This window comes from Pristiophorus japonicus, chromosome 8 (assembly GCF_044704955.1).
Source record: "Pristiophorus japonicus isolate sPriJap1 chromosome 8, sPriJap1.hap1, whole genome shotgun sequence".
In the NCBI taxonomy this organism is placed as follows: Eukaryota; Metazoa; Chordata; class Chondrichthyes; family Pristiophoridae; genus Pristiophorus; species Pristiophorus japonicus.
In genome coordinates, this window is record NC_091984.1 from 205,296,021 (window position 1) to 205,323,590 (window position 27,570).

At 42.9% G+C, this 27,570-nt stretch overlaps 1 protein-coding gene across 1 annotated transcript in view; it reads left to right on the plus strand.

Annotated features, from left to right (window-relative positions):
• The first annotated feature begins 18,413 nt into the window (after positions 1-18,413).
• Positions 18,414-27,570, plus strand: part of rhof (ras homolog family member F) — a 30,770-nt gene continuing 21,613 nt past the window's right edge. The window contains exons 1-2 of the mRNA XM_070887814.1: positions 18,414-18,881; positions 24,749-24,836. Of these exons, the coding sequence (XP_070743915.1) occupies positions 18,753-18,881; positions 24,749-24,836 (217 nt within the window). The 5' untranslated portion in view covers positions 18,414-18,752. The remainder of the gene's footprint in view (positions 18,882-24,748; positions 24,837-27,570) is intronic.

Genomic DNA, 27,570 nt, shown 5'->3' on the forward strand with positions numbered 1-27,570 from the left:
ACCCCTGTTTCACCCCATCCCAGTGACACGGAGGTCACTGAGATCCCAGCTGAGATCAGTTCATTCAGTTATTACAATACAAATGTCTTTGTGAAGTGAACATGGTCATGATACATAATTATAATCATCAAAATTGGACTTGGAATCTTTGGCTAAATCTTCCCAAGTTTCAGGCTGAATGTAACATTTCTCTAATAACAACATAAGAAATAGGAACAGGAGTAGGCCATACGGCCCCTCGAACCTACTCCGCCATTCAATAAGATCATGGCTGATTGATCATGGACTCAACTCCACTTTCCTTCCTGCTCCCCATAACCCCTTATTCCCATATCATTTAAGAAACTGTCTATTTCTGTTTTAAAGTTATTCAATGTATCAGCTTCCACAGCTCTCTGAAGCAGCGAATTCCACAGATTTACAACTCTGAGAGAAGAAATTCCTCCTCATCTGTTTTAAATGGGCGGTCCCTTATTCTAAGCTCATGCCCTCTAGTTCTAGTCTCCCCCATCAGTGGAAACATCCTCTCTGCATCCACTTTGTCAAGCCCTCTCATAATCTTATACGTTTTGATAAAATCACCTCTCATTCTTCTGAATTCCAATGAGTAGAGGCCCAACCTACTCGAGCTTTCCTCATAAGTCAACCCCCTCATCTCCAGAATCAACCTAGTGAACCTTCTCTGAACTGCCTCCAAAGCAAGTATATCCTTTTGTAAATATGGAAACCAAAACTGCACTGTCCTTTTCCCTATCATCAGCTGGTAGTGAATACAGCTTTAAGAAGCTGTTCATCTGACATGCAGACAACATGGTAAGCTCATTGGAGCTTGTCTGTATAACCATAACTTTAATGCTAGTCATGTCAGCATCTGCAGTACTTCAGTGTTTAGTCACTCAGCCTAGTGAATTATTTTTAATGAGATCATATATATGCAGTTGGTGGAATATTTCTAGCTGCTTCTAATGCTAGTGCTAAAGAGTGCAAGTGTTGCAGACTGAAAAGGGTGCAGTGAATACAAATGCACTACATGCTTGAAGCTTTGTCTTCAGCTTCAGGCTGTGTTGGTTTCAAACATAATGATACATGGCCCACATTGGCCTTTTTAATGTGGCTGTTGATTTCACTGTCTGGTGCATAACTGATGTTTTCACACTGATAACCAATTCTTAATACAAAGAAAACCCAGTAAACTGAATATATCATAGATTGTCTTCAGAATGAGTTAGTATATCTCAGTCAAAGTTCATAAATGACACATGATCTTATCTTTACTTTTAGTTTCTATCTACTGCAATTGCAAGTGATGCTGTCCGTTGGAATTGTATGTAGATGCCCCTGTTGCAATTTGCTATGGCAACACCCAGCATGTAGGGGGGGGGAAAAGTAATCCTGCTTCACATAATTATGCACCCATTATGCTATGGTGGTGTTGCCTGACTCTGTTAATGATCCATAAACTCCCCCTTCCCTTGAAGGTGCCAAGCCTTTGCTGATACAGAAGCCTGTCAGTTCTCATAGAATTGTAACTTCTACAAGTGGCCATTTGTCCAGTCTGCGCCTTGACCATAAATATCAGCGGGCTATTCAACAATGGTAGGTATCTTGCCTGAGTGATCCTGATGCTGTTCTTACCCAGTGGCCACCCATACACAATTCCAACTGAATAGTAAGAAGGAATCCCCCGTTCCCCACCCCCCTTCCTCCCCGGACCTTTGAGCCTAAGTGTGGCACCCCTACGACCATCCCAGTTGAGATCACGCTGGTGTGCAATGGCCACCACACGTTAAAAAAATACACGCACAGGCATCTTCCACCTTTCAAGATGTAGTTCAGGACCTGGAATATTAGGTCCTTCATTGAAACACCTGTGAACTCATCCCTTTATGGTGTGGAAGCAAGTCATCCTCGTTTCGAGGGACTGCCTATGATGATGACATTGCCAAGCACAGTCTGGTGATTGAACATGGGAACGTCTTGGCCTCTGGCCCAGCTATTCACTGAGTAATCTTACCACCCATTCATAGAATCATAGAAAAATTACGACACTGAAGTTGGTCAGTCGGCCCATCGTGTCCTTGCCAGTCAAAAAAGAGCAACCCAGCCTAATCCCACCTTCCAGCATTAGGTCCGTAGCCCTGTAGATTATGGCTCTTCAAGGGCACATCAAGGTACTTTTTAAATGTGAGTGGGTTTCTGTCTCTGCCAGCCTTTCAGGCAGTAAGTTCCAGACTCCCACCACCCTCTGGGTGAAGAAATGTTTCCTCATCTCCCCTCTAATCCTTCCAATTACTTTAAATCTATGCCCCCTGGTTATCGACCCCTCTGTTAAGGGAAATAGGTCCTTCCTATCCACTCTTTCTAGGCCCCTCATAATTTTATACACCTCAATTAAATTTCCCCTCAGCCTCCTCTGTTCCAAGGAAAACAACTCCAGCCTATCCAATTTTTCCTCATAGCTAAAGATTTAGTCCTCGTAAATCTCCTTTGCACCCTTTTCTAGTGCAATCATATCCTTCCTGTAATGTGGTGACCAGAACTGCACTTAGTACTCAAGCTGTGGCCTAACTAGTGTTATAAACAGTTCTAGTATAACTTCCCTGCTGTTGTATTCTATGCCTCGGCTACTAAAGGCAAGCATTCCGTATGCCTTTTTAACTAACGTATTGACCTGTCCTAACTTAGCAGATCTCCAAGGTCCCTCTGTTCCTCCACACCTCTGTTTCCTCCCATTTATTGTACATTCCCTTGCCTTGTTGCCCCTCCAAAAATGCAATACCTCACACATTTCCAGATTGAATTCCATTTGTCACTTTTCTGCCCAACTGACCAGTTCATCAATATTTTCCTGCAGTTTAGAGCTCCTCACTGTCAACCACACGACCAATTTTTGTATCATCTGCGAATTTCTTTATCATGCCCCCTACATTTAAGTCTAAATCATTAATATATACTACAAAAAGTAAGGGATCGAATACTGAGCCCTAGGGAACCCCACTGGAAACAGCCTTTGTCACAAAAGCACCCCTCAACCTTTGCTTCCTGCCACTGAGACAGTTTTGGATCCCATTGGCTTTTACTTTTTTGATCAGCCTACCATGTGGAACCTTGTCAACAGCCTTGCTAAAATCCAGGTAAACTACATCAAATGCACTGCCCTCATCGACCCTCCTTGTTACCTCCTCAAAGAACTGAATCAAATTAGTCAGACACGACCTTCCCTTAACAAATCCATGCTGACTGTCCTTGATTAATCTGTGTCTTTCTAAATGAAGGTTTATAATGTCCCTCAGAATTGATTTCAGTAATTTGCCCACCATCTAGGTTAAACTAACTGGCCTATAATTGCTTGGTTTATCCCTTTCTCCCTTTTTGAACAATGGTACAACACTAGCAGTTCTCCAATCCTCTGGCACAACTGTAGCCAGGGAGGATTCAAAAATGATGGTCAGAGCCTCCACAATTTCCTCCCTTGCTTCTTTTAATAGCCTCGGATATATTTCATCCAGTCTGGTGATTTATCTACTTTCAAGGTTGCTAAACCCCTTAATACTTCCTCTCTCATGTTTATCCCATCCAATATTTCACTATCGTCCTCCTGAACATCAACGTCGGCATTGTCCCCCTCTTTTGTGAAAACAGCCGCAAAGTATTCATTTAGTACCTTACCCACATCCTCTGCCTCCACACACACATCACCATTTTTGTCCCTAATAGGTCTTGCTCTTCCTGAGTTAACCTTTTGCTCCTTATGTAATTGTGAAACAGCTTTTGGTTTTCTTTGATTCTACTTGCCAGTACTGTATCATGCCCTCTTTTTTTTTTTTTGCTTTTTTAATTTCACTCCTGCATTTTCTATATATTTCTAGGCTTTCTGCAGTATTGAGCTCACAATATCTGATGTAGATTTCCCTTTTTTTGCCTTATCTTGCCCTGTATGCACCTTGTCATCCAGGGAGCTCTAAATTTGGTAGTTCTATCCTTTTTCTTTGTGGGAACATATTTATAAGAACATAAGAATTAGGAACAGGAGTAGGCCATCTAGCCCCTCGAGCCTGCTCCGCCATTCAATAAGATCATGGCTGATCAGCTCCACTTACCCGCCCTCTCCCCGTAGCCCATGTACTCCATGTACCTCTTGAATGCCTCCCACTGCTCTGGCACTGATTTACCTTCAAGTAACTGTTTCCAGTCCACTTTTGTGAAATCACTTCTCAGCATAGTAAAATTGGCAATTAGAGAGCCTATTCTTTTATTTTAAAAGCAAAACGTTCTACTTGAATTTGAAATGCAGCAAGATTGTACCCTTTTCCCAATAAGTGCTTCAGATCTGTTTTGTCAAAGATGACAATATCACTGAAAAATAGTGATCTTTTAACAGGATCAATTAAACAACTTTTAAAGACTTCGGGTTCATTAACTAAAATTGTATCCTTAAGTCTAAAAATTTGATGAGATGTAAATTTGAAGGTATGCTTGTTGAAGGGAGAAATGCAGTAGAAAATGTATTGAATTCTACCAAACCAAATGCTTATTTGAACCATAGAAACTTTTGTATCTAAGATAATATTGAAACAGTGTCATACCAGTTTATATTTCATTTCATCACTGAAGTTACAGGGACATTAACAACTGAGATATCAACTATATTGCACAACACTTGTACAGTCCAGTTGTTTTAACTTAGTGGTTTTTTTTAAACAAGTAGCATTATTTGCAATTCAAATATGAAATAGTATTTTTTTTATATAAACTCTCAAACTACTCCTGTTACATAGTAATACACTAAGATAATGTCACCAAAGTAATGTATTTTAGATAATAAGTTGTTTCTACATAAATATCTATTTTCTTAATTTTTATATACACTGGGTCAGATTTTGCTATCGCAGGTTATCTAACAGCATTACCATCTACACTTCCATCCCCCACCAGATGGCCTGAGGGCGCTCCGCTTCTTCCTCGAGCAGAGGCCCAACCAGTCCCGATCCACCACCATCCACCTCCGCCTGGCTGAACTTGTTCTCATATTGAACAATTTCTCCTTTAACTCCACTCACTTTCTCCAAATTAAAGGTGTTGCTATGGGAACCCGCATGTGTCCCAACTATGCCTGCCTTTTTAGGGGATATATGGAACATTCTTTGTTCCAGTCCTATGGGTCCTCTCCCTCACACCTTTTTCCAGTACATTGATGACTGTATCGGTGCCATTTCCTGCTCTCGCCCTAAACTAGAAAATGTCATTCACTTTGCATCCAATTTCCACCCTTCACTCGTCTTCACATGGTCCAACTCTGCCTCTTCCCTTCCCTGCCTTGACTTCTCTGTCTCCATTTCTGGGGATAGGCTATCGATCAGTATCCACTATAAACCCACAGCTACCTGGACTACACTTCCTCCCACCCCGCATCCTGTAAGGACTCCATTCCAGTCTCCCAGTTTCTCTGTCTCCGTCGCATCTGCTCGGATGCCAATGTTTACACTAGTGCCTCTGTCATGTCTTCCTTTTTCCTCAACAAAGGGTTCCCCTCTGCTGTGGTTAACATGGCCCTCAACTGTGTTCGTTCTATTTCCCAAACCTCTGCTCTCACTCCTTCCTCCTCCCTCTCAGAACCACGACAGGGTTCCCCTTGTCCTCACTTTTCACCCACCAGCCTCCACGTTCAATGGATCCAGCATGATCCCACCATCAATCACATCTTCTCCTTCCCTCCCCTCTCAATATTCCGAAGGGACTGCTCCCTCCATGACACCCTGGTCCATTCCACAGTATTCCCCAGCATCCCTCCCCTTCCCACAGCACCTTCCCGTGCAAGTGCAGAAGATGCAACACCTGCCCTTTTACCTCCTCCTTGCACTATCCAGGGCTCCAAATAATCCTTCCAGGTGAAACAGCAATTTACTTGTACACGTACTACTTTCAATTTAGTATACTGTATTCGCTGCTCACGATGTAGTCTCCTCTACATTGGGGAGACCAAACGCAGATTGGGTGACTGTTTTGAGGAGCAAGCGTGACTGAGCTTCCAGTCGCCTGTCACTTTAATTTCCCGCTCTACTCCCACTCCGACCTTTCTGTCCTCGGCCTCCTACACTGTTCCAATAAAGCTCAACGCAAGCTCGAGAACAGCATCTCGTCTTTCGTTTAGGCACTTTACAGCCTTCTGGACTCAACATCGAGTTCAACAATTTCAGATAACCTCTGCCCATTTGTTGCTCCCTTTCCTCCCACTTCCCCCCAACCTTATATTTATTTTTCTGTGTCTAAAATGGCAGCTGGTCATTATTTTGCCATTCACACCTATCTAGACTAACCTTTTTCTAAATCCTGACATTACCATTTCAATTCAGCCCATCATCCCTTTTGTGTCACTAATAATCTCTGTCTTTCACCCTATCACAGACTTTCCCTTTTTGTTCTTTCTTCCCCTCTTCCTTTCAGTGCTCCTTAAGAATCTGTTCTTTTTGAACATTTGCCAGTTCTAATGAAGGGTCATCGACCTGAAACATTAACTCTGTTTTTCTCTCCACAGATGCTGCCTGACCCACTATTTCCAGCATTTTCTGTTTTTGTTTCAGGTTTCAGCATCCGCAGTAGTTAGCTTTAGCATTAGTTAGACGTGCTTGCACCCTTCAGCGCTCGAAAAAAATTTTTCACTAAGTTGCTGAAAATTCGAGCTGGTAAAGGCACAGCAAAGGAAATAAGGGCATCTGGACCTGAGTGAACAAGGCAATCAACAGGGTATCTCCTTACCCAATTAGATTTAAGGATTGGAACATAAACGTGGAAGAACTGAGAAATGAACATCAAATCAATTCTTGGTTTGTGCTGACCTGAGCTGTAGTGGCAGTTGCAGTGTTAGCAATGACTTCAGTGACCCTGGGCTCGGGTAAAGGCAAAATATGTTAAAGCCTTCTGCTTCCAATCACCATCCAGCAACTGCCCCTAGAAAGTGCATGTTTACGTAAATTAAAACTCTGCTTCAGTAGGCTGCCTAAAGCCAATGTCTCGGCCCATACATGAAGAATGGCACTTGGGTAAGGTACTGGAGGAATGTTGACAACTGTGGAACGAGATGTCAGTGAGTCAATGCTCCAGGAGCGGAGGAAAGAAAATTACAGATGGAGCAAAGAAACTGATTCAAACAAAAAGAGCTTGATTTAAGTTGTATAAATGAAATAGTGTGTGGTCAGCGAGTTATATAAATAAACTAAACAGTTAAAATGTTTAACATAAGAATTAGGAACAGGAGTAGGCCATCTAGCCCCTCGAGCCTGCTCTGCCATTCAAAAAGATCATGGCTGATCTGGCCGTGGACTCAGCTCCACTTACCCGCCCGCTCCCCATACCCCTTAATTCCCTTATTGGTTAAAAATTTATCTCTGTGATTTGAATACATTCAATGAGCTAGCCTCAACTGCTTCCCTGGGCAGAGAATTCCACAGATTCACAACCCTCTGGGAGAAGAAATTCCTTCTCAACTCGGTTTTAAATTGGCTCCCCTGTATTTTGAGGCTTTGCCCCCTAGTTCTAGTCTCCCCGACTAGTGGAAACAACCTCTCTGCCTCTATCTTGTCTATCCCGTTCATTATTTTAAATGTTTCTATAGGATCACCCCTCATCCTTCTGAACTCCAACGAGTAAAGACCCAGTCTACTCAATCTATCATCATAAGGTAACCCTCTCATCTCCGGAATCAGCCTAGTGAATCGTCTCTGTACCCCCTCCAAAGCTAGTATATCCTTCCTTAAGTAAGGTGACCAAAACTGCACGCAGTACTCCAGGTGCGGCCTCACCAATACCCTGTACAGTTGCAGCAGGACCTCCCTGCTTTTGTACTCCATCCGTCTTGCAATGAAGGCCAACATTCCATTCGCCTTTCTGATTACCTGCTGCACCTGCAAACTAACTTTTTGGGATTACTGCCTGCCTCTCTTCCGCTCTTACATCCGGTCCAGGGTGTCCTTGGAGATGGAGCACGCGGTGTCCACCGGTACGCTCGCGGCCTTCCGCGAGAGGTGGGCACCGGAGGGACTGGAGTGCATCATCACGCCCGGCAACCAAATTTTAATTTGATTTTACGTTTTAAAGTTTAATTTGTTTTAATTGCCGGTGCTTTTAGTGTCCCCCTTCCCTTTTATAGGGGGCACTGGGGAAAATTGTGATTTTAGTGCCCAAAAAAAAAAAAAACACAAAAAAAAACCAACAAAAAAAAAGGGGGGAAAAAAAGGGCCTTGAAAATGTCTGGAGTGTCACCCAGGTCGGGTGGCACCGTTTATTGTTTTTATGTTTTCACAGGTGAACTCAAAAGAGTTTCATGCACAAGGACCCCCAGGTCCCTCTGCACCGCAGCATGTTGTAATTTCTCCCCATTCAAATAATATTCCCTTTTACTGTTTTTTCCCCAAGGTGGATGACCTCACATTTTCCTACATTGTATTCCATCTGCCAAACCTTAGCCCATTCGCTTAACCTATCTAAATCTCTTTGCAGCCTCTGTGTCCTCTACATAACCCGCTTCCCCACTAATCTTTGTGTCATCTGCAAATTTTGTTACACTACACTCTGTCCCCTCCTCCAGGTCATCTATGTATATTATAAACAGTTGTTGACAGGTGTAATTGAATCAGGGCAATTAACTATGGGTACGGTAGCATAGTGGTTATGTTACTGGACTAGTAATCCAAAGGCCTAGACTAATGATCTGAGGACATGAGTTCAAATCCCACCATGGCAGCTGCAGAATTAAAATTCAATTAATTAAATATATTTTTGCAGATGCAGTATAATGTGGATAGATGTGAGGTTATCCATTTTGGGGGCAAAAACACGAAGGCAGAATATTATCTGAATGGCAGCAGATTAGGAAAAGGGGAGGTGCAATGAGGCCTGGGTGTCATGGTTCATCAGTCATTGAAGGTTGGCATGCAGGTACAACAGGCGGTGAAGAAGGCAAATGGTATGTTGGCCTTCATAGCTAGGGGATTTGAGTACAGGGGCAGGGAGGTCTTACTGCAGTTGTACAGGGCCTTGGTGAGGCCTCACCTGGAATATTGTGTTCAGTTTTGGTCTCCTAATCTGAGGAAGGACATTCTTGCTATTAAGGGAGTGTAGCGAAGGTTCACCAGACTGATTCCCAGGATGGCTGGACTGACATATGAGGAGAGACTGGATTAACTGGGCCTTTATACATTGGAGTTTAGAAGGATGAGAGGAGATCTCATAGAAACGTATAAGATTCTGACGGGACTGGACAGGTTAGATGTGGGAAGAATGTTCCCGATGTTGGGGAAGTCCAGAACCACGGGACATAGTCTTAGGATAAAGTGTAAGCCATTTAGGACTGAGATGAGAAACTTCTTCACTCAGAGAGTTGTTAACCTGTGGAATTCCCTGCCGCAGAGAGTTGTTGATGCCAGTTCATTGGATATATTCAAGAGGGAGTTAGATATGGCCCTTTTGGCTAAGGGGATCAAGGGGTATGGAGAGGAAGCAGGAAAGGGGTACTGAGGGAATGATCAGCCATGATCTTATTGAATGGCGGAGCAGACCCGAAGGGCCGAATGGCCTACTCCTGCACCTATTTTCTATGTTTCTATGTGCCCTCTCCTGCCAAAGTGAGGATAATGCTGTGATTTCATCGAAGGTATCATATTCTGCTATAAATTTGGCAGAAGTATAATATTATGGGAATATAAAAATAAGGATAAAATACATCACCTTTAAATGGGCACTGAATTAAGCCTGCATGCTCTTCAATTGTTCTCTGCTTTACCTGAAGACAACTTGGTCTTCATTCCCTATGTGCAATGCCATGGGATATCAACAAATATATTTAATTTATTCAGTCTAGGCATCCAATCTAGTGCACATCACACGGTGGGATATTGGCATCTATATCCAAACTTTATTTTTATATAGCCTTTTAAAGCAGTTCTAGGTTCTGCTAATAGGTAGTCTGATCTGCTCTAAAATATCAGGTTTGAAAGCTTAGAAGAAATATGTGACAAGACCACATTCAAAATTAAATGCTTTTTATTTCGGCCTGATTGTTTTCCCAAATAATATTTATTGCAATTAGGGAATTCCTACTCTGATGGCCTCGCATATTGGCTCCAACATATGGAACTTTATAGTCCCTGGACACCAGTAGGGCGAATTGTAATCCAGGACTTGTATATTGGCAATGAGCTGACTGACCTTGCACAACTCATCGTTCCTGAGATTTATATAGGAATTTGTGTACAATGGAGAGGACTGAACCCAAGTACCACCCCTCCAGTGCCTCAAAGGGAACTTATTTGTCTACCAGTGTTCATAAAAACAAAAAAGGGTTGCTAACTAATGTGCCCATGAATATTGAGAAACAGAGAAGGAGAGTTGAAAATAGAAAAGAGGCTGAAGAACATTGCAAGGGTTAGTAGAAGTAGCCTCGAGACATTGGGACAGACTGTAGATTCTAACAGTCTGTTTGGGCACACCTAGAGAGGGTGGTATGGCCTTATTTTATAACCATAGCAGATTTTAGAAAGATGAGTAAGCAAGCTGAAGTGAGGTGGAAAGAGAACTTGGCACATGGGACTGCAGATCAACAATGGGACTTTTTAAAAAAGATTAAAATTGAAAAAGAGGGCCATTAGTTATGATATAAGTAAGATAGAATATGAGAAAATAAAGAAAAGTTAAGAGAGGGAAAAGGAACACGAGGGACTAAGGAGAGAATCTCAAAACTATAAGAACGAACACTAAGTATTCTACAAATATATCAGAAAAAAGAATTGTAAAAAGAGAGGAGGTGATAGTGATTTAGTAGGGGCTAAGTAGAAATTGGTGGGGATACTTAGCATGTACTTTGCTTCAGTGTTTATAAGTGGGGAGGTGGTAAATTCTGAATTGGTCAAAAGTGTGATGAGAGATGGAATAAATAAACGCAGTAACTATTTGTACTAAGCCTCCCTTCTGTGCATGCACCATGTGTCCAACTCTACATTGCCTCCACTGCGCAGCCGAACGAATCCGCAAGCCTCCCGCAGCACCGGGGAGAGCGCTTCAGGGGGGGGGGAGAGTGCTTGGGGGCCGGGGAAGGAGAGAGCTTGGTGGGGGGGGAAGGAGAGAGCTTGGTGGGGGGGGAGGAGACAGCTTGGTGGGGTAGGGGGGCGCGGGAAAGGAGAGAGCGTGGTGGGGGTGGGGAGGGAGAGAGCTTGGTGGTTGGGGGGGGGGGGACTTGGTGGGGACGGGGAGGAGTGAGCTTGGGGTGGTGTGGGGGATGGGGGGGAGAGAACTTTGGTGGGGGCGGGGAGTGAAAAAGCTTGGGGTTGGTGGAGGCGGGGAGAGAAAGCTTTGGGGGAGGGGGGCGAGAGAAAGTTTTGGGGGAGGGGGAGGGGGGGGAGAGAAAGCTTTGGGGGGAGCGCAGAGAGAGAGCTTGGAGGGGGGGCTGGGGGGTAGAGAGCTTGGGCGGGGACAGTGAGAGAGAGCTTGGGGGGGGGGCAGAGAGAGAACTTGGAGGGGGTAGGGAGTAGAGAGCTTGGGGTGGTAGGGGAGGGAGAGAGCTTGGGGGTGGTAGGGGAGGGAGAGAGCTTGAGGGTGGTGGGGGAGAGAGCTTGGGGAGCAGAGAGAGAGAGCTTGGGGGGGGCAGAGAGAGTGATCCAGGGGTGAGGGGAGAAAGACACAGTGTGGGAGTGGGGGGGGGGGGGGGGGAAAGAAGAGAGAGAGAAAGAGAGACACAGGTTGGGGGAGGGGAGAGAGGGAACTCAGAGAAGAAGGATCACATTCTTCCTACCCCCTGCGTGCAAGCTCGGTGCGTGTGTTACAGGAGGGGGGGTCGGTTGGGCCACCGGAGGTCGGGGAGGTTGGTCGGGCCGCTGGAGGTGGGGGGGCCGGGGGTGGGTCGGTTGGCTGGAGGTCGAACATTTTCTGGAACTCTGGATTTTGGACGTTGCACCTGTATTGGGAAGATGGAGCCATTGTCTTAGGTCCCTGCTACAAACTTCGTTCCCTAAACATAAAATCTAACCCTCTCCCTGGCCACTGTTTGAGGCTGAACCAGATCATTCGCGACTATGGCATGTTATCTGAGCTTTCAACCCCATATCCTCTCCATCAGTAAGACCACCTACTTCCACCTGCATAATATCACCTGTCTCCACCCCTGCCTCAGCTCATCTGCTGCTGAAACCATCATCCATGCCTTTGCTACCTCTAGACTCTGTTGTTCCAATGCACTCCTGGCCAGCCTCCCACCTTGCACCCTCCATAAACTTAAGCTCATCTAAAACTCTGTTGCCCATATCCTAACTCACACCAAGTCCCATTCATCCATCACCACTGTGTTCGCTGACCTAAATTGGCTCCTGGTCTGGCAATGCCTCGATTTTAAAATTCTCATCCTTGTTTTTAAATCACTCTATGGCCTCACCGTTCCCTAGCTTTGTAATCTCCGCCTACCCTACAACCCTCTTCATTCCTCCAATTCTGGTCTCTTGCCAGAAGGGACCTCAACTATTCACAGGAGACAGAAATAATGGGCAGGTACTCTAATTGGCAGGATGTGACTAGTGGTGTCCTGCAGCGATCGGCATTGGGGCCTCAACTATTCACTATATTTATTAAAGACTTGGATAATGGGATAGAAAACCACATATCCAAATTTGCCGATGACACAAAGATAGGTGGCAGTGTAGATGAAAACATAAAATTACAAAGAGGTATTGATAGATTAAGTGAATGGGCAACACTGTGGCACATGGATTTCAATGTAGGCAAATGTGAGGTCATCCACTTTGGAACTAAAAAGGATAGAACGGGGTACTTTCTAAATGCTGAAAAGCTAAAGACAGTGGATGTCCAAAGAGACCTGGGAGTCCAGGTACAATGATCATTAAAATGTCATGAGAGGTACAGAAAATAATCAAAAAGGCTAATGGTTATATCGAGAGGACTAGAGTACAAGGGGGTAGAAGTTATGCTGCAGCTATGCAAAAACCTGGAGTACTGTGAGCAGTACTGGCCACCACACCTAAGAAAGGATATATTGGCTTTGGATTGAGTGCAGTGTACGTTTACCAGAATAATACCTGGACTTCAAGAGTTAAGTAATGAGGAAAGATTACACAAATTAGGGATGTAATCCCTAGAATTTAGAGGGTTAAGGGTGATCTGATCAAAGTTTTAAAGATATTATGGGGAACAGATACAGTAGATAGAGAAAAACTATTTCCACTGGTTGGTGAATCTAGGACTAATGGGCACAGTCTAAAAATTACAGCCAGACCAGGAGTGAAATTAGGAAACACTTCTACACACAAAGGATGGTGGAAATTTGGAACTCTCTTCTGCAAACAGCAATTGATGTTAGATCAATTGTTAATTTTAAATAAGAGATTGATAGCTTTTTGTTAACCAAAGGAATTAAGGGATATGAACCAAAGGTGGGTATATGGAGTTAGGTCGCAGATCAGCCATGATCTCATTGAATGGTGAAACAGGCTTGAGGGGCTGAATAGCCTACTCCTGTTCTTATGTTCCTAACCCCGATTAACGGGCTGGTCCAGTTAAGTTTCTGGTCAATACTGAAGCCAGGATGTTGATGGTGTGGGATTCGATGATGGTAATGTCATTGATTATCATGAGGAGGTGTTTGGACTTTCTCGTGATGGAGATGGTCATTGCGTGGCACTTGTGTGACACGAATGTTACTTGCCACTTATCAGCCAAAGCCTGAATGTTGTCCAGATCTTGCTGCATGCGGACATGCACTGCTTCATTATCTGAGGAGGTACGTTGGAACTGAACACTGCAATCATCAGCAAAAGTCCCCACTTCTGACCTTATGATGGAGGAAATGTCATTGATGAAGCAGCTGAAGATGGTTGGGCTTAAGACACTGCCCTGAGGAACTCCTGCAGCGATGTCCTGGGGCTGAGATGATTGGTCTTCAACAACCACAATTATCTTCCTTTGTGCTAGGTGTGTTAGCCTTTTTTTTCGGTCCCCGCCACAAACTCCATTCCCTAACCACTGACTCCATTCCTCTCCCCAACTTCTGTCTTAGGCTAAACCAAATTGTTCGCAACCTTGGTGTCATATTTGACCCTGAAATGAGCTTTCAACCACATATCCGCAGCATAACGAAGGCTGCCTATTTCCACCTCTGTAATATCGCCCGTCTCCGCCCTTGCCTCAGCTCACCCACTGCTGAAGCCCTCATCCATGCCTTTGTTACCTCTAGACTTGACTAATCGAACGCACTCCTGGCTGGCCTCCAATATTCTACCCTACGTAAACGAGAGGTGATCTAAAACTCGGCTCCCATGACCTAACTCGCACCAAGTCCCGTTCACCCATCGCCCCTGTGCTTGCTGACCTACATTGGTTTCCGGTTAAGCAACGCCTCGATTTCAAAATTCTCATCCTTATTTTCAAATTCTTCCATGGTCTCACCCCTTCCTATCTCTGTAATATCGTCCAGCCCCCACCTCTGCCCCCCGAGATGTCTGCACTCTAATTCTGCCTTTTTGAGCATCACTGATTATAATCGCTCAACCATTGGTGGCCATACCTTCTGTTGCCTAAGCCCAAGCTCTGGAACTCCCTGCCTAAACCTCTCCACCTCCCTACCTCACGTTCTTCCTTCAAGACAATCCTTAAAACCTAATTGTCACCTGTGCTAATTTCTACTTATGTGGCTTGATGTCAAATTTTTATCTCATAATACTCCTGTGAAGCACCTCGGGATGTTTCACTACATTAAAGGCGCTATATAAATACAAACTGTTGTTGTAGGGATGTCTCCGCATCTCAATCCACCTTTAAGACACTCCAAAAAACCCCTTTGGCAAGATTTTGGTCACCTATCCTAATACCATCATCATCATAGGCAGTCCCTTGAAATCAAGGAAGACTTGTTTCCACTCCAAAAGTGAGTTCTTGGGTGACTGAACAGTCCAATACATCTGTCACAGTGGGACAGACAGTCATTGAAGTAAAGGATGGGTGGGACTGGTTTGCCGCATGCTCCTTCCGCTGCCTGCACTTGTTTTCTGCATGCTCTCAGCGCCCTCCCGGCACTTCCTCCACTTAGGGCGGTCTTTGGCCAGGGACTCCCAGGCGTTGGTGGGGATGTTGCATTTTATCAAGGAGGCTTTGAGGGTGTCCTTGAAACGTTTCCTCTGCCCACCTTGGGCTCGCTTGCCATGCAAGAGTTCAGAGTAGAGTGCTTGCTTTGGGAGTCTTGTGTCAGGCATGCGAACAATGTGGCCCGCCCAACGGAGCTGGTCGAGTGTGGTCAGGGCTTCGATGCTGGGGATGTTGGGCCTAATCGAGGACGCTTACGTTGGTGCGTCTGTCCTCCCAGTGGATTTGCAGGATCTTGCGGAGACATCGTTAGTATTTCTCCAGTGATTTGAGGTGTCTACTGTATATGGTCCACGTCTCTAAGCCATACAGGAAGGCGGGTATCACTACAGCTCTGTAGACCATGAGCTTGGTGGCAGATTTGAGGGCCTGATCTTCGAACACTCTTTTCCTCAGGCGGCCGAAGGCTGCGCTGGCGCACTGGAGGCGGTGTTGAACCTCGTCGTCGATGTCTACCCTTGCTGATAATAGGCTCCTGAGGTATGGAAAGTGGTCCACATTGTCCAGGGCCACACCGTGGATCTTGATGACTGGGGGGCAGTGCTGTGTGGTGGGGTCAGGTTGGTGGAGGATCTTTGTCTTACGGATGTTTAGTGTCCTCCATATGGCTTAATGTCAAATTTTGTTTGATAATGCTCCTGTGAAATGCTGTGGGACATTTTACAACATTAAAGGGGCTATTTAAATTATTATTGTTTTTTCAGTGATTGAGAGGTCCAAAATTAAGGAACAAAAATATAAGATTAAAAATAAGACATTTAGGATAGTGAGCAGGATAAAGTTTGTACACAGAGGGTTGTGAGGCTGTGGAATGTACAAACAAAGTTAGTGATTGAAGGGGTGACCATGTGAACATTATAGCCAGGGCCAGTGGCCGGCCGCCGTGGTCAAGATGGTCTAACATTAATGGCGTCGACCTCTGCAAAGAAGTTACCGATCTCTAAAGTCTGCTTCTAATGGACTGCCGTGCTCCTCAGAAGACCAAACTTCAAGTTTCAAGAGCTATTTCCCAAACACATGGATAGCACTCAGGATCACGTTAACCATGCCCATATCGATGGCGACGGATAGCACTCAGGATCCTGTTAACCGTGCCCGTATCGATGGGGAGCAGCGAACAGAGCTTCTTGAAGTTGAAGCTCATAAAAACATATTTATATCAACCATGAGAGACAACAGGCTATCTTCACTGGCCATCCTGTCTATCAAGAATAATGTGGCTCAAAATATCTTGGTGAATTTGTTATTATTATTTATTAACTTAATGTTTATTTGTCACTTAGCTGTAATGTTATTTTTATGACATCATTTAAATTATTAAAAGCTTTTGAGATTGCAGCTTTATTTCGGAAACTCTCGCTAATACTACTACATAACTCAATGAAAGGACGCCAAAATACAAGTTCATTTTCCCTAAGGCCAGCCCTGATTATAGAATTGGTTAGATAGGTGGTTGAGGAAAATGTAAATAAAGAGAAAGGATGATGAGTAACAATATGAACTAAATGGTACAGTTTTAAAGGGGATGCAGGAACAGAGACCTAGGGGTAGGTATACATACACAATTATTTGAAGGTGGCAGGATAAGTTGAGAAGGCTGTTAAAAAAACATATGGGGTCCTTGGAGGATTCCTAATAGAGGAATAGATTACAAAAGCAAGGAAGTTATGCTAAACTGTTATAAAACACTGGTTAGGCGTCAGCTGGAGTATTGTGTTCAATTTGGGGCACCACACTTTAGGAAGGATATCTGCCTCAATGCGAAGAGTATTCGTAATAAAGTGGACGAATTAATTGCGCAGGCAGCTATTAACGAATATGATATAATTGGGATTACGGAGACATGGCTCCAGGGTGACCAAGGCTGGGAACTGGCTGAAAGGGTGGTGGAAACAGATGTAATATTAACATTCAAAAGGGAAATGGATAAATACTTGAAGGGAAAAAAATACAGGGCTACGGAGAAGGAGCAGGGGAGTGGGACTAATTGTATAGCTCTATCAAAGAGCCTGCACAGGCACAATGGGCCGAATGGCCTCCTTCTGATACAGGGATGTGGGAACAGGGCCTGCACATGGGATTGGGATTACTGTTTGTGTGGAGAATAAAAACCCAACTTCGACTGGTTGGCCGAAATGGCCTCTTTCTCATTTGTAATTCCTATGTAATTCTATGCAACCCCATTATTGTTTGCATTACCTTTAACTCTTCACTCCAGCAATTTTCGAATTGTACCTTGTGGGATGAGCTTCAAATACATTGTGTCAGGGGAGAACATCAAATGCATCAAATCTCGTCCCATGAAACATTCACGTCCTATTGATAAAGCCTGGCTCGAAGCTCACATTTTGCAAGTTTACAGCAGGTGGCGTGTTTTTACTGGCGTTTGAAACACAGGATTATAAAAAACGAGCTATTTTGTTTCGGTAAACGTGGAAATGATTCGGTCCAGGATTGGTAATAACGGCAGCTCCTCGTGGACCGGAATTCAATAGAGCCTCCCCCTCCCTAAAACTCCTGGTTTATGTTTCGACGGTTGCTCAACTAAAATTGTGCAAACGGAAGGTCGCAAGAAAAGCAGTCAACATCGATGGGGTTTAGCACGTGTCTCTGCTTTGACGCTGTGACCGCCTCAAATTCATGTCAGAAAAACTTAGTTTAAAAAATACAAATGTTTCTTCCAATCAATTTCTAAGTGTGCGCAAAATTATCCTGTCAGAAGTAACATTATACTGCATCATTTTAATATTTATTCAGTATTCTGTTTTTTAAACGTTCTTTTTATTTTAAAATGTAAGAGACCTGATGAAAGCGGCTTCAGATGTGATGTTCATTCAATGACATTCCCTCTCTGTAGGAATTGTATGCACGTTCAAATACCACAACCACCTTCAGACCTCTGATAATATGACAGTTAGTGTATTGCATTATGTGATTTTCGTCGATTAAATAAAATCGCAGTGAATACTCATTCATTGCGTTTTGGAATAAAAAGGTACAAAAAACACCGTCGATTAATATAATCAATTATAAAATATGGGAGCAGCCTAGTCCACAGCGCGCTAGTTGCTTAGGAGTTAAGTTACAGTTCAAAGTTTTGCCGATTTCAGTAAAGATTTGTGTTTCCTGTAACCCGTGTTGAAATGTGAAATGAAAGGGCGTACTGCTCTCGGTACCAATTGTACAATGTAAGATATTCATAGATAGGGGCGGGAGGCGGGACTGCACAGCGGGAGTGGCCCTGGTCTGAGAACACCTATCCATACACGGGGCAGAAGCACACTTCATATCACGTCCTTCCGGACAGTCAAGGGCAAGGCTGCCTCAAATCACCCAAAATGCGAAATTATTGAAACTGGGACAAGACGAGCGCACCAATTATTCTAAGTGCGGTTAAATTAAATCGGCCAGGAAAACAGCATTTTGTGGCGGAGTGTAAGAGGCAAGACACCAACCATTCCGATTCACTCTCAGCAGATGTGTCGCCAAATGTCACGTTTGTGCCCTGGAGGAAGCTCACTGGAGTTTAGCGGAGTTTCCAGAAACTAATCGTGTTTTAGGGGGGAGGGGGGAACGGACTTTTTCTTTACAAAAGAAAGACTTTAAATAAAGTCGCGATGGCAAATGGCCATAATCCTAACTCTACCGGCGCTGATGGCAAAGAGTTGAAAATTGTGATAGTGGGAGACGGTGGCTGCGGGAAAACGTCGCTGCTTATGGTATTTGCCAAAGGGGACTTTCCAGAAGTAAGTTGAATGAACGTAGTGATAGAGCTGGTAATAACTGTCAGAATAATGCTAGCAGCCGATAAGAGTTTGCTAAGATGGTAAGTTCCGATTTATATTTTACCAGACCCATCGTCTCGCGATCGGATTTGATACATTTAGAAAAATGTAATTTGATAACACTACTTTTTCCAAAATATTGGAACTGGTGCAGTGGTCTTGATCCGAGGAGCAAACCTTGCAGTATTTCATTCATCATATTGGGCATATCCCGGCAAATCGCACTCTTAAAAGCTACAGGGAAATCTGTTAACTTAAAATGTCCACGGATCTCACGATAAGACAATCCAACTGTGGCAAGTAGACAACGAGATCATGGCAGATAAGGGGGCTATGCTGTGCTGCGTGTATCGCCTCAGTGAAAGCCATGGGTCAGCGGTTAGCAGAACCCTTAAAGTGATCTGGGACGGTGAAAAGGTGCCGGCGGCAGTGAACAGGAACAACTCGACAGGCAAGAACGAAAGAGGAAGAAAGTGAAGTGAGGAGTGGAAGAGAGGGGAGAGGAGAGATATTAACAATAATAGAGGTGATCTTCGTGAAACGTATAAGATTCTGAGGGGGCTTGACAGGGTAGATGCAGAGAGGATGTTTCCCCTTGTGGGGGAATCTAGAACTAGGGGGCATAGTTTCAGAATTTGGGGTTGCCTATTTAAAACGGAGATGAGGAGGAATTTCTTCTCTCAGAGGGTTGTGAATCTTTGGAATCCTCTACCCCAGAGAGCTATGGAGGCTGGGTCATCGAATATATTTAAGGTGGAGATAGATTTTTGAAAGGTAAGGGAGTTAGGGGTTATGGGGAGAGGGCGGAGAAGTACAGTTGAGGCCAAGATATGATCAGCCATGATCTTATTGAATGGCGGAGCAGGCTTGAGGGGCCAGATGGCCTAATCCTGCTCCTATTTCTTATTTTCCAACAGTAACGATTGAGTCTGTTTCGATTTTACACAGTCTAATGTGTTCATCTAAAAATATTGTTGGGAGCATCATACATGTTGATGTTTATTGTATGTGTTAGTAGTATCAATATGTCTACTACATTTTTTTTACTATTACTTACTAAACCTCCTGCTGTTATAAGTAGTATGAGGATTATTACTTCAAGAGCTTCTCCCCTTTAGAAGGAAATGTTTGACAACAGAAGGGTTTTGGAAGGCCTTTTTTATAGTTTTCTTTCTTTCAATTTTTAATTTGGAAAGGATAGAACACTTGTTCCTGGGAAAGTTCTGGAAAGCAATGCCATGTCCCAGTTACAAGTGAAATTAAGCTAGCTGCATGGGCACAGAGAGCAGTTTCACAGCAGGTTGAATTGTCACCTTCTCAAGTTACAATCACATTAATAATCTTTTCCTGACTAGAGCCTTTATTTTATGAGTTTGAACAGTGCAAACCAGATAAACATGATCTATGAACAGGTAACAGTCTGTGGAGTATATTTTTGCCTCTCTGAAGGATAGATGTTGTTTATTAGGTTCCTCCAATTGGAGTTGTTCTGGCTTCTTCCAGTATTGGCTCCAACTATACTATTGGTTTGTTAGCGGTCCTAAAATGCTCAGCATAGCATGAATGCCAAAGGTGCAATATAAAGATAGCAATCAAGGTTTTAGTAGCTGGATGGATATAAAAGTGTTTGTCCAATGTGAACAATACAACAGTCCAGGATTTGCTGGAGCAGAGCACCTTGTGGCGTGTGCCATGAGTGGGATTTTTCCCCTCACCCTCCAGTTCCAATTACTTTTGTGCTGCAAATTGCTGTAACTGTGAATTCATAACAGCATGCTGAGGTTAGCATGGCATCTGCAACCTTGGTAAATGACAGAACCAATAGTCTGTCTCCTTAACCAATGACATTTAAAGATAAAGAAACAGAGCGAATAACAGAGAAGGAAATAGGGTGAATTAATGTCAATTTAAATACAGAAAGAGAAACAAAAAGAGGGTAAGAAAGATTGGACTGAGAGACAGAAAGGAAAAGTAAGAAAATGGGTCATTTTCCAGTTGGCAAACGGTAACTAGTGGAGTGCCACAGGGATCACTGCTGGGGCCTCAACTATTTACAATCTATATTAATGATTTGGATAAAGGGACCGAGCGTAATGTAACCAAATTTGCTAATGATACAAAGATAGATGGGAAAGCAAGTTGTGAAGAGGACACAAAGAATCAGCAAAGGAATATAAATAGGTTAAGTGAGTGGGCAAAAATTTGGCAGGTGGAATATAATGTTGGAAAATGTGAGGTTATCCACTTAGGTAGGAAGAATACAAAAGCAAATTACTATATAAATGGAGAGAGACTACAAAATTCTGCGGTACAGAGCGAACTGGGTGTCCTTGTACATGAAACACAAAAAGTAAGTAATCAGGAAGGCAAATGGAATGTTGGCTTTTATTTCAAGGGGGATGGAGTTTAAAAGTAGAGAAGTCCTGCTACAACTGTACAGGGTGTTGGTGAGACCACACCCGGAGAATTGCTAACAGTTCTGGTCTCCTTATTTAAGGAGGGATATACTTGCATTGGAGGCAGTTCAGTGAAGGTTCACTAGGTTGGTTCCTGAGGCTGATGGGTTGTCTTATGAAGAAAGGTTGAGCAGGTTGGGCCTATCTATACTCATTGGAGTTTAAAAGAATGAGAGGTGATCTTATTGAAATGTACAAGATTCTGAGGGGGCTTGACAGGGTAGACGCAGAGAGGATGTTTCCCCTTGTGGGGAATCTAGAACTAGGGGGCATAGTTTCAGAATAAGGGGTCGCCCATTTAAAATGGAGATGAGGAGGAATTTCTTCCCTCAGAGGGTCATGAATCTTTGGAATTCTCTATCCGAGAGAGCTGTGGAGGCAGGGTCATTGAATATATTTAAGGTGGAGATAGACAGATTTTTGAAAGATAAGGGAATCAAAGGTTATGGGGAGCGGGCAGGGAAGTGGAGTTGAGGCCAAGATAAGATCAGCCATGATCTTATTAAATGGCAGAGCAGGCTCAAGGGGCCAAATGGCCTATTCCTGTTCCTATTTCTTATGTTCCAACAGTAATGATTTAAAATTGAAAAAACTTCTAGAAACAATTTACTACCTGCAGGAGTGAGTCTCCACAGTTTCAATTGTTCCTTTTATGGGCCTCCGAGGTTGGGTAGCATGTCACGACCATTAATCACCTTATGTCATGAAATAGCAGCCCTAACTGTCTGCGGTGAGTTCAATTCATATTTACGGCACAAATCCAGCAATTTGCAGGGCTACGGGGAAAGGGCAGGGAAGTGGGACGAGCTGAGGAGCTCTTGCAAAGAGCCGGCCCAGGCTCGACGGGATGAATGGCCGCCTTTGGTGCTGTAACCATTCTATGATTCTATGATTTCTTGACACACATGGGGAGGTTGATGGTGAGGTCCCGCTTTTGCTATTCAGCAATTTGTGGCAATTCGCAACTCACCACGTATGTCTTCCTTGCCCCAGATTGCTGTATTTTATGCACTAATAATAGTGAACTCGCCATTATAGTGAACGCCATGAGCTCACCATTATTTTTCCAGCAAAATCTGGGGCACAATTTTTAAAGTACATTCAGTACCCCTTATGCCCTACTTATACTTTAGTTTCGAACATTTGCTGCCAATTTGAAGCTAATCTATAGTGAGATTTGGCGAGTGTAAATGGTAAATTATTTAATTTATCTTGCAGTAAAGATTTCAAAATTTTGACCCTGTAGCTACCAGCAGGAGATTCACATCAGGCTGTCGGGATAGGCAATCTGCACAATGGGCTGACAATGTAAAGGTGACCAACAGATGGCTTATCTTGATGATTGAACTGATAAAGCAAACTTTGCCACAGGTCACAGCTTCAGTTTCCGGTCTGTGCTGAATTAGATGGTGGTTGAAAATGCTACAGCACCCTGGGCTTGCAAGGGGAAAGAATCAGCAAACATTTTTGTTATGTATTCAATAAAGAGTTTGACCAGATACTGTGAGCTCAAAGTAAGGTGTGACCGTAATCCTTTATTACACATCTCCAGAGTGCCTCTCCATGTACCAGTGCTCCCAAGGGATTGTGGGATCCCTTGGGACTCCAGGGGATGAGCCCTCTGGTGGTTAAACAAGGTATTTGCAGGTCTACATATCTAACAGTTTTCAGTCCGTATTGCTTTCCCTGACATGTGGGCGGTTGTCAAATAATTAAGAATTAGGTTTGGCTGTGGTTTCCTCTAACTGTGCTTACTGTTGAGGCTGCCAGTGCTTATTGTTGAGGCCCACACAAAAAGAATGGCTACTTGGGTGGGATACCATAGAGTGCCTAGTACCAATGGAATCATATCCCAGTTAGACTCATTGCCTTCAGAAAAAGAAAATGAGGGAATTTAGCAAAAAAAATCTGGCAGATCAACTGAATCTGGATGACTATACTTATAAATCTTCAAGTATTGTATTTAGTTTTATCATCCTGGCTTTAACTGAATGCAATCTTTGCAGTAATTTAGTTTAGTTGAACAGTGAGTATACTTTAAAATCTAGTGTATTGATCATACTTGTCTAAAAGCTGCATTGGAAAATTTACACCCACCTAGCCAGTAAAATCTCTGTGACTCACTGGTACATTGCACTGCTCACAAACATTATTTCAAGATGTGGTTGTTGCACTGGATCATACTGTATAGGTAATTTATTATACATACTACAAATACCAAATATAGTACTGACATGCTGGGGGAAAGGAAGAAAGCAATAGGGGCCCATGTTACTTGCTCCCATTTAAAAACTTATTTTTTCACCTCTGTAAATCCCCACATGGTATATCTCATTCACTGCAAGAGACATCAAACAGTCGATTTGGTCCCAGATCTCTTCTTATACCCCTCCTGATCTCACTGCAACATGGTGCATCAAGACTTGGGCAATTAATATATTTACTTTCCATCCTGTAGAGAAGTATCTTCTTTCCACTCTGCATCTTTCATTCAACAGTGTGACCAAGATCTTACATAGAAAGTTGTAAGCACTACCCAACAACTGTCATTCTTTGGCACAATATCTTGATACATTGCCAAGACTTAAGATTAGATTGCCTGCCCACCTTTTTCGGTCAGTAGAAGTTTGCACTTCTGTACCAGTTTTCTCCCTGCTTTACAGAAGGCATTGATTCCAACTGGAATATTGTTCCATTGGGCCCAGTACCTCACCAAAGAGCCTATTCTCTATCTGAGTCAGTGGCCTATACAATGACTGTTGGTGACTATTCAATCTGTGGGCATCAGAACCAAACTGTTCTTATCTGACAGCTGCACTGTCCAGGGTCATGAATAGAGATCAGGAGAGGGAATCCTAGATTTCCGCTTTCCAAACCCGAGGTGCAGGGATCAATAGAAGCATTCCTAATACCACCTTAGTTGATCTCAACTAACCTAACATTAAATGGTGTGCTGGCTCAACCAGATAAGCCATCAGGGAAGCCCTATGTGTCAAGTTTAATGCAATGCAAGTTTATATTGAGGGTTAAATGCACCACAAGTTCAAAGCTGTTGCTCAGAATAGTTGCTGTTTTGTGCTCTAATTTGAATACTAATACAAACTGTGATCTGATGGCTGGCATTCCCAATTTGATTTACAATAATCACACAAAGTCCAACTACAAAAATTCATGTGGTTGCATGTACAGTACTATCTTATTATACCTGTTGACTTAGAATTGTGTTAGATGTTTACTCATTGAGGTGTTATACAGAAACTTTCTTCAGTAATTAATGTAGGGCAATAAAAGATGTCAACATTCATAAGTTTATGTCAGTTACTTTTGAAATCTATCCATTTTCATTATTTTCATTGATGTTTTGCTCTTTAGCAATATGCCCCATCAGTGTTCGAGAAGTATGTGACAGATATCACTATTAGGAACAAGAAAGTCAGCTTGACTCTGTATGATACAGCAGGTAAGACTCTTCAAAGTATTTCAGCTTTGGTGAACTTTTACTCAAAATATTTTAATATTCCGGCACCCTGATGGTGAACCAGGCAACATATTACGTAATGTGGCCTGAGCCACAAGGAAAGTCCTCGATTTTATTTCTGGTCTGCATTGGATTTGCTGATTTTAACTACAACAGTCAAAATTCCAGTTCCAGTTCCTGTTTGTGATTCCTGTTTGCTTCCAGATTGTAGGCAAAGTCAGGATCAACTTCTGTTACTTATAAAATGCAGAATATGCTTAATTTATAATATTTAAGTATTCATAAACATAATAGGAGCTTAAGAGTTATCCTGGTATAGTAAATGTAGAGCGAAGCGAACAACGAGTCATTAAGAATTAATCATTTATCGATAGGTAAATCGTTTATTTTTCATGAACCCCCTGGCAGAAACAACCTCAAAATATCTTGTCCACTTTGAGTTTGTGCAAAAAGAATACATTTGGCCATCCCTCACAGAGTAGGTTTACTTAAAAATATTAAAATCTAATACCGTTATTAGGAAGTGTCACTTCTTGTTTTTCAATTTATAAAACTTTACAGTTAGAAACAGTGATACTGCTAATGATGGTAGATGTTTGCTCATTGGAGGTATTAAACAGAAATGTTCTTCCGTCATTTATGTCGGGTAATAAAATATATCAACATTTATAAGTTTGTTAGATACTTTTGAAATCTATCCATTTAAATTTTTTGCTCTTAGCTGCATCAGTGTTTGAGAAGTATGAGAGTGCTGCTGCCTCCTTAAGGCAATTCTGTGTTTTGCTCACTAAGCATATTTGAACTTGCTGAGGTTCACTTTATATGGTTATAGTAAAAGAAATAATGACTGCAAGTTTACAGGTTACCTTGATATTTTGCTGTGTCAAATAACATTCTTTCATTGAGAAAGGTCATCACACTAATGAGATAATTCACTAGCAACAATTTATCCAGCTAGGACCACATAACCCTCTTGTGCCTTTGTACTGCCACCTTCACTTCCTTTTCAACGAATCGTGGCATCAATTGCATTCACATTGCTTATATATGTGAGTGAGAAAGAAGTGTTTTTTCTCCAAAACAATGCCACATCCATTGTCAGCCTGTGAAATTGAGAATTATTTTTGATCAAGTAAGCTTTGAAGTTTCTCCTCATTCCAGTAGCACTGGAACTTAGAGACGAGGTTGGTGATCATAATGACCCACCAATCAATGTTTTCAATCTGCTACTGGTATTGCCATCACTGGAGATAAGACTGTCAGAAGTAGGTTTTATCCCTGGCACAGCAGATTTATTTAATAGCCTGGGTGCCTTTCGAATTCTGCAGTTCAGTGATTTTGTAAAGAGAAAGCCAATTCCAAAAATCTTATAATTGATCGCTTGGTTGGATAGACTGAACTGCAACAAGAGTTAGCAAAATTAATCAGTGCAAAAGATTAAGTCTGCCATCTTATTGTTTGCATATTCTAATTGATGCTGGTACATCTTTCAGTGAAAAGTTTGGGTTGCAGTAGTGGTACTGCCAATGATAAATGTGGTATTACTCATCAGAGCAGAAATGGTGCCCAAAGTTTTATTTATGCAAAGGCCTTTCATGTATCTCCACTACCATCCATTGGTCATAACTTTGCATAGTACAAAGTTCTCAATTGGAGGAGAATTGATTAGGTCCTATAATTTTCACTTTTTCCTACAGTTTGGACTGTGTTAATTTAGGTCAAAGGTTTACCCCATAGTGGCTGTCAATACATATTGGTAATTGTTGGTCAATGGTTAGTACAGTACAATCACCTTGTCAGACTAGGGGGAATCCTGGTTCCTTTCTCATCTGAGTTGCTCAGTTACCCACTGTATAAACTCACTGAGCCATTGAGGAGCTTGAATATGCCCAAGTTAAAGGTTTTCATGTTGCACCTTCCTACAATATGGTATAATCAATCAAAACTCACTTTTGAAATATAGGCAGGATTCAGAGAAACGGCACTTTGTAGCTCTTCACATTATTTTCAAGAGAATCTCTATAAACATGGGCTGATTTAGAAACAAAAGTCGATTAGTTGATGACAATAAAATGTAATGTTTTGAGGATTACAGTAGTCTTTTCATCGCTATGTTTAAAATTTACTTCATATACAATTTATCAGAGAAATTTTATTATTTTTTATGTTTTAAACAGGCCATTAAATGGCCCGGAAGAAGAGGGCCTCAAATTTCTTTGAGATTTGTGTCACACTCCCAACATAAAACAACCAGGCGTGCAGGGGCGGGTGGAAAATCAGATATGATCCGGAAATGCTGGGTCTACACCCAGAAAAGGGAACCAACAAGAATTTCCACTGGGGCCTGTGACATCACAAGGAGATGGGATCTCAGAGAGGACTTCCTCACACCAGATTTCCCAAACCCGCCACATCCATTGTGTCCGGAGGTCAGAAAGAATCTGGTGTAAGAGGGGCATGGCCGGGGAGACCCAGAGTTGTGCCTAAAAATATATATATATATATATTTCACATCAGCGCTCATAAAATGGCAACTTATGGAGCAACTCCACCTGTAGTATCCTGGTACAGATGTAGAGCTGCATCTCTTCTCTCCACCCACCCCCCCCCATTCCCCCAACCTTCTAGCGGCACCCACCGGCGATCGTTAAACTAAATGACCTCACCCTGACTCTGGATATTTTGGTAGGGTCAGGAGTAGGACTGGAGTAGAGAG